The sequence below is a fragment of the Panonychus citri genome, unplaced genomic scaffold (genome assembly GCF_014898815.1).
Source record: "Panonychus citri isolate SS breed McGregor unplaced genomic scaffold, ASM1489881v1 Contig00003, whole genome shotgun sequence".
NCBI classification, from domain to species: Eukaryota; Metazoa; Arthropoda; class Arachnida; order Trombidiformes; family Tetranychidae; genus Panonychus; species Panonychus citri.
The window spans coordinates 198,670-209,886 of record NW_026515408.1 but is presented as its reverse complement, the minus strand read 5'-3'; the positions used below and the strand labels follow the sequence as shown (position 1 = coordinate 209,886).

Below are 11,217 nucleotides of genomic sequence, written 5' to 3'. Positions count from 1 at the left end.
ACTAGTACACGATACGCATTGAACGAAGATGTCGCGAATCATTTGAAGACCGGCAACAAATTCATTCGGAGCTTTTTTTGTTGCGAAAAAAAATGTATTGAATTTATCTTAAATCAATTGATTGGTCAACATTGGGTTTTTCTCATTGAATGTAACGAACAGTGAAAATTATCTTGAGGCCCAATAATAATCTTGTATCGTTTTCGATCTTGATATTAGCTTTGTATACTTTTCAAAGCGCGATCCAGTCATCTCTTTCGCTCTCTCCTGCTGTTGCTATTAACTTTAGATTGTCAAGACGATACGATTCGGTTTCTAATTGTCAAGTGTTTTGTTTACTAGTTACTTGAATCAATACATGTAAATGTTTCAAATCATTTATTTGAGCAATAAAAACTTTTTTAATCTTTGATAAATAAGAATATTATTTAATCATCAGTACACGAGAATCAAAAAATATCTCCGAATGATTTCAGCTGAAAACAGCTTTTGAATCTGTCAACAGGTAAGAGAACTTTTTTGCTTTTTTTATTTAGAAATGAGATTAAATTGTTGTTTTCATCGTTTTACTTGATTGGTCAGTTTGTAAACAATGGAACATTTTGGTGAAACGGCGACTGAAAAAAATTCGACATTTACATGGTAAGTCAAGCACATTTCGATCATTGGAAAGGATATTAAATTCTGTTACTCTTTTGAATCATTCTTCTAATTAATTAAGTCGAGAATGAATCCAATTTACCTATTTCTCATTGTACAATCACATCTACACGGATGATGTTGGACTAATGGAGAGAGTTAATGTCTCTCAGTTTTTACCGAACCTCAAGGTGAGATCATTACTTGGTGATGAGAGACAAAATGTTTCATCAATTTATGTCCAATTTGAAATTTTCCAGTTTTTAACCCTAAGTCAGGAGCTGTATGAAACATGCACCTGTAAAATGATGGTCAATGTTGGTGAGCACTCAAAATAGCCAAAAGAATATGAGCCGAATAGAAAACAGCCAAACTTATTTGAGCCAAAATAAAAAGAGCCAATTTCGATTCTTAAGTTCAGACAAATTGTAAGTATTTTATTCTGTCTAAATATTCAAGAGCTGATAATTCTCCATTGTTGTATCTTTCGAATAGTTTATCACGTTTTATATTAATTTGAATCCATTTATTCCTTTTTCTTACAACATTTGTACCAGAATTTTGGATTAGTAACCTCGTCTCGAATATTTTTTGTTGGTTCATTATTTTTTTTATAAAAATCCATAGATTAGGATGAGAGATTTTGATATCCAGGTTGATTGCATGATGCCAACCTTCGAGGTGATTAGTTGTTCGAGGTCCAATCAGATCAGCTGTATTCCATAGTGAACGTTCAAATCTTGCATCAGTTTTGTAAAAGTTATCATAAAAATATTCTAATAACTTTTCAATTTTATCTCCATCACCAGCATCAATTACTATTTTTTCAAAAACTTCATCAATATCAACAAGCTTAATCAATGGCAGAGAAATTAGTCTTTTGATTGTTTTGTTACATTTGGTCGACTCCGTAATCTTTTCAGGCCAATATTTTGAACTTTTCTCCATACATTGTCCAAAATGGAAATTACAACATTTGATTGTTGAAGAAGAAAACAAATTCTTTATCTTGAAATCACTCCCAGTTCGAAGTCTAATATAAAACTTCCGGAGAAAAGCTTAGAAATGCATCAATCGCTAGATCTTGAATCATTCAAGAAAAAAATCTTATGTAAGTTGACCGATTTTATCAGGGAGAAGAGCATAAATTACAGGAATCATCAGATCTTTTACCATAACATGGATAGTGTAAAGTTGATAAAAAATCGATGGTACACATTTGAAGGTTCCATCCATGTAAACATTTTTCGAAGCACATAATATTCTAAAAAAATCTCGAGTTCCAAAAATAAGAATTTTATCTTCATCTCCATCTTCAGCTAGAAGAAAATCTTTACCAGCCGACTGTTTGAAATTTTCAGGTATCACAATACCTGAACGAGTAACAGGTAAAGGTGGAAGTAATTTTAATTTGTTATATGAAATTGTGGGCTGGAGAGAGATGAACGGCTGAAGAGAAGCGCCAATTAGTTCAGATTGAGTTTCGATATCGGATCGATTTATTAGTTGATTTGTTGCTTGGTTATAAACTGTTAGCCCAGAAATTGTTGGATCAGTTGAAATGATCTCTTTGACTTTTGATCTTTGATTACGTTGAATCAGATCAATGAAATTCTGTTGATGATTATGATCACTTGACAAAGAAAATGAAGAATCTGAAAGTTTTCCTCTCGATTTACAATTAGTTTCAACACAAGACCAATAAGAAACATTTCCTGTCTTCGACCTTTGTCGATATAAATAATTGTTACACTTAATTAAATTTTTTCCTTTATTTGAAGTGATAAACTCGAAATTAGACATTTTACTGATTTAATTGAAATTGACTGAAACGATTTGAATGAAGCCAATATCATAAATGAATCAAGAAATACCTGTGAAAATTTCTCAGTAAATTATTAATTAGTTTATCAATTTTGGCCTAAATCTTTTTGGCTTAAACCACTTTGGCGATTTTCTATTCGGCTGTTTTCTAAATGGCTTAAATCTCAGGTAATCTCAATGTTTTGTCAGCGGCGAATCCACTGGTCGGACTCAAACGAATGTCTTATGAATTTATCTCAATTCCGAATTCTATTTATCATCCAGTATCAAAATTCGTCTATCGGATCGTTGAAGCTGATTAAAAGTATTATGGTCAAGTTTCCTAATTGTACAAACCTGAGCATTCATCTCATGGAATAGTTGTCGATAACTAATGAACATTTAATCGAAATAATCAAAATAAAGATGCTGCTAATTCTCAGATTGTTGGTTATAAATTAAGATAATTGTTATAATACATTCTTGTTTATCGTTAAATTGAACTAAAAGAGAAAGGAGAAGAAAAGAGAGCATTTTAATTTATTCTCTTTTCGGTCTTACAGTTGAAAAAGATTAATTTTCGACAAGTGAATATAAATTCATTGACTTGTTGGCCAGTGAATGGCTAACGGATCAGGTAAAGTTCGGTCTTTTATCACCTTTGGAGTCCGATAAATCCTGTAGGTATATAATAGAATCTCATCATTGACATAGATGTTCCAAGTTCTCGGACTGATTTTTTGTGCTCAATATATGCGTCGAATCAAAATGTTTGATGCTCTTTTGCGATCAATAATTTCAAACAAACGCATTTTCATATTGATGAAGTTCAAACTTTTACTTTTAATTCAATTGTGATTCTTTTTAACTCAAACTTTTTTGGATTAAGGTTCGGTTTTAGTAAAAAGGAGACGACATTTTATTTAACTAAAAATTGATAAGTTTATCGAAAAGGATTAACTATCAGCAAGTTCGCGGTGAATGTGCTCCGGGGCTTAATTAGTTTTCTTTGCTTTTGAAAACAAAACATCAGTTGATTTAAACCAATTGACCTTATCAGTTCAGATATTTCAACTTGTGAATTTAGAAATTTCCACTTTCTGTTCAATATTTTCTAGAAATAATTAATTTTTTACAATGGAATTGGGTGATTTACCTTACGATTGTTTATCGTGTATATTTGATCGTATTCCTGATCTTAAATCGCTTTTGGATATGTCAACAGGTAAGAAATTTTTTGTGCTTTCTTATTTAGAAATGAGATTAATTCATTTTTTATCATTGATCAGTTTGTAAAGAATGGAACATTTTGGCGAAACAAAGATTGAAAAAAATTCGACATTTACATGGTAAGTTAATAATAATAAGGTAATTTCATTGTGAATTACAAAAAGATTATATTAACCTCGTCATTTTATTAATTCTCCTTATCCATGACCAAAGTTGAGCGCGATATCGATTCTGACCTTGCAGCATCTCCCAATCACCTTTACACGAACGATGTTGCATTGATGGAGAGAGTAAATGTCGCGCAAATGTTTCCAAATCTCAAGGTGAGTCCATTTATCAAGAGGAAAAAATCTTTTCTAATCAATTTTTCCATCAAACTCGCAGTTTTTCACGAAAGATTATACGCTGGAAGACATTTGTACCTGTAAAATGTTGGTCAATGTTTTGTCAACTTCGACCCCGTTAATTGGACTCATTTGTGAATCTCCATGTCTTGCCGGGGACTCTATGATGATAGGCTTTTGCTGTCACGTCGATATCGACGATATTGTTAAACACTGTGGTAGCCTCGAGTACCTGGATTCATTGTATCGACCTTTTCTTGGCAGTTATTTCTTGAAATTTAAATTTGGTCAGAATATCAAATACTTCGAAGGTTCAATTGAAGGATACGATGACGATGAGGAAGATAAAGATTATGATTTCATGTTCAAAGAAATCTATCTACTGTGTTACTACTTGAAACAAATGCCAAATCTTGAAGTTCTTCGTCTGAAAGAACCACCAAGTAATTATTACTACTTAATACATTAATTTATTTGTTACTATCTGAAATCATTCGGTATACTAATGGCTTTTTCTTTACTTAGTTGAACCTCGTCTTTGGCCTTTACCGAAAAACATGAACCTGAAACAGATTGAATTTGAAAATATATCGACAAAAACATTGGCCTTCCAGTTCTTATCTCGTTTTCCCAACTTGCGAAGTGTTTCTTTTAGTATTCGACCAGTGAGAGATGAAGATGAAATTTTCGAAGTTTCTAATACTTACCCGAATATCCAGGATTGTGCGTTTAATATTGAAGGAATAGTAAGTTTTCTGTGCTATCTTATGAATTAACCTTAATTGCGAATTCTTATTTATCATCCAGTATCAAGACTTGCCTGTCGGATCGTTGAAGCTGATTAAAAGTATTATGGTCAAGTTTCCTAATTGTACAAATCTGCGCATTTATCTCCTGAGAAATATTGCAATAACTAATGAGGATTTGATCGAGATAATCAAAATGTTGCCGCATTTAACTCTATTAGTCTTGGATATAAAGAATTGGGGAGATGCAAATACTATTGAGACAATCGATAAGTTTTGTCAATCAATAGGTCGTCGAATATCCTTTTACTTGCTTAGCGATGATCGAATATGGAATCGCACGACCTGGACTGGATCATATACACGATATACATTGAACGAAGATGTTGCGAATCATTTGAAGACCGACAACAAATTCATTCGGAGCTTTTTTCGTTGTTAATGAAAAGAATTGAATTTTTCTTCAATCAATTGATTGTTCAACATTCGGTTTTTCTTATTACATGTAACGACAAGCGAAAATTCTGCACTTTAGTTTTTAAACTTTAAAGTGTCTGTTCACTAGTTAATCGAACTAATAAATGTCTCAAATTATTAATTCAAAGTTAATTTCCAAAGCCTTTCTCCTCATAAAGATGAAGTTAGTTCTTCAAAAATCATTTAGAGATATAAAAGATGAAAATGGTTCCCGATATACATAATTGTCTGGACAATTAAGATTATCTTATTTGTTTAGGAAAATAATCCATGAATAAATCCATTCAAGTCAAAGAGTAAAAAACTTTTTTAATCTTTGCTAAAAGTGAAAAATTGATTCATGAAGATAATAGATGTTGATTGATATGATATTGGAATAAACGATAAAAGTGATTAATGAAAATATCTTTTTGTTCAAGAGAAGCAAAAAAATATCAGCAAATGATTTCAGCTGAAAAACTGAACTTCAAAGTTTCGTTGTATTTTCTGGAATCCTTTCGATTGATCGGTAATTATAAATCGTCATGTAAATTTAGATAATTATGCATCGTTGTTTCTTGTCCTCGTCACCAATTCCAGCTTTGATAGCTTCCATAATTACCTGGAGATTGAATGATAAAAAAAAATGATAATTGAGATCAAATTGTACATATGAATAAAGAATAAAATAAATTACATTTTAACAATAAGTTTATCAAACAAATGAACAGATTAAAATTTAATCATTAAATTGTCGCCGGGAAAATGAAAACTTTCGCCATCTGGTGTTAGCCAATCGACTCAGTTTTAAATCTCACGTTGATTAATAAGAGTTCAATTTAATTCAGTTTGTGAAAATGTGTTCCATCTTTTAGTATTTAGTATTCATTTGTTTTCTAGAAATAATAAAATTTGTTACAATGGAATTGGGTGATTTACCTTACGATTGTTTATCGTGTATATTTGATTGTATTCCTGATCTTAAATCGCTTTTGATCTGTCAACAGGTAAGAAAATTTTTGTGCTTTTTTTTATTTAGAAATGAGATTAAATTCATGTTTTCATCGTTTTTCTTGATTGGTCAGTTTGTAAACAATGGAACATTTTGGTGAAACAGCGACTGAAAAAAATTCGCCACTTAAATGGTAAGTCAATTTCATTTCGATCATTGGAAAGGTTCAATTAATTCTGTTACTCTTTTGCATCAATCTATTAATTAATTAAGTCGAGAGTGAATTTCCTTTAGTATGTACCTATTTCTCATTGTACAATCACATCTACACGGATGATGTTGGATTAATGGAGAGAGTTAATGTCTCTCAGTTGTTACCGAACCTCAAGGTGAGACTATTACTTAAGGATAAGAGACAAAATGGCTCATCAATTTACTTGCAATTTGAAATTTTTCAGTTTCTAACCCTAAGTCGGAATCTGTCTGAAACATGCACCTGTAAAATGTTGGTCAATGTTTTGTCAACTTCGAACCCGCTGGTCGGACTCTTCTGTGAAGCTCCATGTCGTACCCAAGGTGTAATGGTAAAATACTCTCAATGCCACGTCGATATCGATGAGATGGTTAAACACTGTGGTAGCCTCGAGTATCTGGATTCCTTGTTTCCACCTTTTCTTGACAGTTATTTCTTTAAATACAAATTTGGACAAAATTTGAAATACTTTAACGGTTATATCGAAGGGTACATCAATAGTGAGGAAGATGCGGATGAAGATTATGATTTCAGATTTGAAGAAATAAATTCACTTTGTCGCTACTTGAAGCAAATGCCAAATCTTGAAGTTCTGAAGCTGGGAAAACCACTAAGTAGTTATATTAATATCAAATAAGTCATTGATCACTTATTCTAATCGTTTTCTTTTCGCATCAGTTGAACCTCGTCTTTGGCCTTTACCAAAAATGAAACTGAAAGAGATTCAATTTGAACATATATCCCCAGGTTCGCCAGTCTTCCAGTTCTTACCTTTACTTCCTGATTTACGAAGTATCGAGTTGAATATCCATTCAGTTAAGGATGAAGATGAAGATTTTCCTGATTGCCATACTCATATGAATGTCCAAGATGTAGTTCTAAACATATCCGGAGTAAGTTTTTTATCTTTATTTTTTCTCGTTGTTCTAATTGTGTTTATCATTCAACAGAGAAGGTCAATTATCGGATGTTACAAGCTGACCAAAAGTATTTTGGTCAAGTTTCCTAATTGTAAAAACCTGAACATTTTTTTGAGGCGAGAATTGCCGATAACTAATGAAGATCTTATTGAGATAATCAAAGCTTTGCCCAATTTAACTCTATTTGTCTTGGATTTATGGAATTGGAGTGATGCAAATACTATTGAGACACTCGATAAATTCTGTAAATCAACAGGTCGTCAAATGTCCTTTTACTTTCGTATCAGGGATCGGATCAGGGTTGGCTCATATAAACGATACGCATTGAACGAAGATGTTGCGAGTCCTTTAAAGATCGATAATGAATTCTTACAAAAGTGTTTCGTTTATTGAAATTCATATATATTAAGTTCGAATTTTCAACATTTCAGAAGAAAATTCAAGTTCTTGCTTTTTTTAATTATTCGTTAAATTTCATTCCAAATATCGTATCTTTGATCTAGTATCTTAGTATAAATTATATTAACTCTGCGTCTTTTCAATTATCGTTGCCCAAAGTTGAGCAAGATATCGAATCTGATCTTGCAGCATCCCCCAATCATCTTTACACGAACGATATTGGATTGATGGAGAGAGTAAATGTCTCGAAAATTTTTCCAAATCTCAAGGTGAGTTCATTCACCAAGAAGAAAAAAATCTTTTCTAATCAATTTCTCCATCTAACTTGCAGTTCTTCACCAAAAGTTACACACTCGAAACCACGTGTACCTGTAAAATGTTGGTCAATGTTTTATCAACTTCGACATCATTGACTGGACTCATTTGTGAAACTCCATGTCTTGCCGCGGGTCCTATGACGATAGACTTTTGCTGTCACGTCGATATTGATGAGATTGTTAAAAACTGTGGTAGCCTCGAATATCTTGATTCCATGTATCGACCTTTTCTTGGAGACTATACGGACTGAATTTGAAATACTTCTCAGGTTATATCGAAGGTTATGACGACGATGAGAAAGATAAAAATTATGATTTCATGTTCAAAGAAATGTATTTGCTATGTTACTACTTGAAACAAATGCCAAATCTTGAAGTTCTGCATCTGAAAGAACCACCAAGTAATTAAATTAATTTATCGATTGTTCAATATTCGGTTTACATTACATGAAACGACAAGCGAAAATTTTGACACTTTAGTTTTTTAACTGTCAAGTGTCTGTTCACTAGTTACTTGATTCAATAAATGTCTCGAATCATTAATTCATGATATAAATGCTTTCAGTAATCATTTAGAGAAGTGAAAGATAATTCAAATTAATTCAATTAATTTGAAAATGATCAAATCCATTCAAGTCTAAGAGTAAAAACATTTTTAATCTTTGATAAAAGTGAAAAATTGATTCATGAAGATAATAGATGTGGATTGATATGATATTGGAATAAACGATAAAAGTGATTAATGAAAATATCTTTTTGTTCATCAAGAGAAGCAAAAAAATATCAGCAAATGATTTCAGCTGAAAAACTGAGCTTCAAAGTTTCGTTGTGTTTTCTGGAATCCTTTCGATTGATCGGTAATTATAAATCGTCATGTAAATTTAGATAATTATGCATCGTTGTTTCTTGTCCTCGTCACCAATTCCAGCTTTGATAGCTTCCATAATTACCTGGAGATTGAATGATAAAAAAATGACAATTGAGATCAAATTGTACATATGAATAAAGAATAAAATAAATTACATTTTCTATTCCAACAAGACTTTTAGCTGAACATTCAACGTAACAGGAAGCATTCAGTTTACGAGCTAATTTACGACCCATGTCCGTGGTAATAAAAGTTTCCTCAGATCCATTTGATTGAGATGTCAAGTCGATGCACTTTGATCGATACCAAGGAGATGAGGATTTATCATCAGGTCTGAGATCACTTTTGGTTCCAACCAAAACGAACGGGACTTTCGGTGCATGTTCCCTGATTTCTGGAAACCATTTAGTTGTAATATTTTGATAGGAATTTAAATTGGCAACACTGAAACATAATAGAAACACATTGGTCTATGGGAAGAGAGAGAGAGAGATCAAGTTAGTCATTGACAAATAATCATTTTGAGATACTGAATTTAAAGCAACTTGTTAATTAGTAGAAGTTATTTCATTAAACTTTTAATAGGAAGATGAATAAAATGACAACAATCAATTCCCAATCACCACCCAAATATGTGGTTTCTTTCCTATGTAATTTGAATCATTTGTGATGATAATCAATTAATTGCGAGGTCATTTGACTATGAATAATTTTCCATCATGATTATCATCTAGGGAATTGCAGTTTGAACCATTTAAGGTTATGTTTCAAGCACAATTGGTGAGTAAAAAGTTATAATACAAACAAGCAACTAAATTTTCAAATTAAATGGAAATATAATTAACCTTCATTTGCAATTAAGGTTAATCGGGTTGAATGTCATGATTTTCTGACCATTGTGATTGTTTTCATGGTGTTGATTGTTTAAGTAGCTGATATGGAATATAATTGATAAGTGTCAACTATCAACAGAAGGGTTATTGAATTATCCATGATACTGAATGAAAACAAGAAGCTGATTATTTGAAACAAACAATTAATTATATTTAAAGTATCAATCTATTGTAGGAGGGGATGATCAAAGTGTATATTAGATGAGATTAACTGTAAATCTGATTTGAACATTTTTTTGTCTCTAGTTGACAATTTTGATTATTATCAAGTAGTAGCAGAATCGATTACATAAAATTAAATGGATTCATGATAATTACCCCTGGATAAGAGAGAGGTCTTAGTCTTTCGTAATCTTCTTGACCTGCAGTGTCCCAAAGAGCCAATTGATAATTTGATCCATGGTAATCCTGAATTCCGGTGTAATTTTCAAATCTTTTTTGTTGATTGGTTTGAGTGTAAGCGAGCGAGAGAGGAAGAGATCGAGAAAGGGAGAGAGAGAGATTAGATGGATTAATGATTAAATGAGTGAAGAAAATGGATTAGCATTGATCGGATGGAGCTTAACTTGGAAATTAGTCACAACCATCATAACGAATGGATTAGATCAACATAAAAATACGATGAGAAAAAAGAATCAAATATTTACACTGTTGGAACATATTCACTGTCTGGAAAAATTCCTTGGGTGTAAGCGATACACATACACGTTTTACCGACTGTACCATCGCCGACGACCACAATTTTCAATGGACTGGTTGAGTTGACGATTCCATCGGGTGACAAAAGCGATTCACCGGTTTGTTGTTGTCCCTCTTGTAATTGAGTCGCAGTTGTATTGTTGTTGTTGCAACAATCATTCAACTTATTAGATGATTCATTTTTTGCACATTCTACAGGTGATAAAACTCCATCGTCATTTCCATCATTTACAATCACCATGATTTCTTTAAATCAGTTAAATTCTAATTTTCTATCAAGTAATTGGGAAAAAAATAACAACTTGACTCTTTTATTGTAAACAAGAAAAACAATAAATTTGATTTGATTTGATTTAATTTCTCTGTAAAAAGCGACATCTGGATCATTTATAGAGAATGAAAAAAAAGTGATTCATGAAAGCGACAAATACAATTAAACTAAATCCCGTTACTTTTTATGAAGAAACTTTTTTACATGGAATTAGATTTATTTCTTTTTTAATTAATGAATAAATTTCCTCGACAATAACATCGTAATCCTCTAAAATTTTATCTCTGTCACCTTTGTGTGAATATCGTTTTCATCTCTTACTAAGTGAAGTTTGTGTTCATTTTGCTCTCGTTAGTGTGGCCATTTACTAATATGAACCTTGTTGATTTTTGATCAGTTGTTAGGTTCAAGTTGATAACTAATTTCA

General features: G+C 31.9%; 2 protein-coding genes and 1 long non-coding RNA gene across 4 annotated transcripts; 2 read left to right on the top strand and 1 right to left on the bottom strand.

The window, feature by feature from the left end:
* The first annotated feature begins 31 nt into the window (after nucleotides 1-31).
* On the top strand, nucleotides 32-959 carry LOC128388244 (uncharacterized). The gene is made up of 4 exons (XR_008325231.1): nucleotides 32-505; nucleotides 583-642; nucleotides 722-830; nucleotides 900-959. It is a non-coding gene; the product is annotated as an uncharacterized LOC128388244 (long non-coding RNA).
* A 2,249-nt stretch (nucleotides 960-3,208) lies between these two features.
* LOC128388207 (uncharacterized) lies at nucleotides 3,209-8,489 on the top strand. 2 transcript variants are annotated; one of them, XM_053347593.1, is made up of 7 exons: nucleotides 3,502-3,667; nucleotides 3,732-3,791; nucleotides 6,444-6,559; nucleotides 6,629-7,037; nucleotides 7,102-7,316; nucleotides 7,374-8,011; nucleotides 8,074-8,489. In XM_053347593.1, exons 1-6 carry the CDS (start codon nucleotides 3,580-3,582, stop codon nucleotides 7,734-7,736), a joined length of 1,251 nt encoding a protein of 416 aa, XP_053203568.1. In that variant the 5' UTR covers nucleotides 3,502-3,579; the 3' UTR covers nucleotides 7,737-8,011; nucleotides 8,074-8,489. The 2 variants fall into 2 exon arrangements, with proteins under 2 accessions (XP_053203560.1, XP_053203568.1); XM_053347585.1 differs by lacking the exons at nucleotides 6,444-6,559; nucleotides 6,629-7,037; nucleotides 7,102-7,316; nucleotides 7,374-8,011; nucleotides 8,074-8,489 and adding exons at nucleotides 3,886-3,995; nucleotides 4,057-4,459; nucleotides 4,542-4,762; nucleotides 4,824-5,922 and having other exon boundaries at nucleotides 3,209-3,667.
* A 208-nt stretch (nucleotides 8,490-8,697) lies between these two features.
* Nucleotides 8,698-10,854, bottom strand: LOC128388234 (cell division control protein 42 homolog). The gene is made up of 4 exons (XM_053347615.1): nucleotides 10,468-10,854; nucleotides 10,139-10,253; nucleotides 9,083-9,397; nucleotides 8,698-9,009 (listed from the first exon to the last, which is right to left on the bottom strand). The coding sequence occupies exons 1-4, from the start codon at nucleotides 10,758-10,760 to the stop codon at nucleotides 8,941-8,943; spliced, it is 792 nt and encodes a 263-aa protein (XP_053203590.1). The 5' UTR covers nucleotides 10,761-10,854; the 3' UTR covers nucleotides 8,698-8,940.
* Between the last annotated feature and the right edge of the window lie 363 nt (nucleotides 10,855-11,217).

Coding starts and splice junctions, on each gene's coding strand:
- LOC128388207 (XM_053347585.1), top strand. CDS start 3,580: ATGGAATTGGGTGATTTACCTTACGATTGTTTATCGTGTATATTTGAT. Junction 3,668..3,731: donor GCTTTTGGATATGTCAACAG/GTAAGAAATTTT, acceptor ATCATTGATCAG/TTTGTAAAGAATGGAACATT. Junction 4,763..4,823: donor CGTTTAATATTGAAGGAATA/GTAAGTTTTCTG, acceptor TTTATCATCCAG/TATCAAGACTTGCCTGTCGG.
- LOC128388234 (XM_053347615.1), bottom strand. CDS start 10,760: ATGGTGATTGTAAATGATGGAAATGACGATGGAGTTTTATCACCTGTA. Junction 9,398..10,138: donor GACCTCTCTCTTATCCAGGG/GTAATTATCATG, acceptor CTCTTCCCATAG/ACCAATGTGTTTCTATTATG. Junction 9,010..9,082: donor GTCTTGTTGGAATAGAAAAT/GTAATTTATTTT, acceptor TTCAATCTCCAG/GTAATTATGGAAGCTATCAA.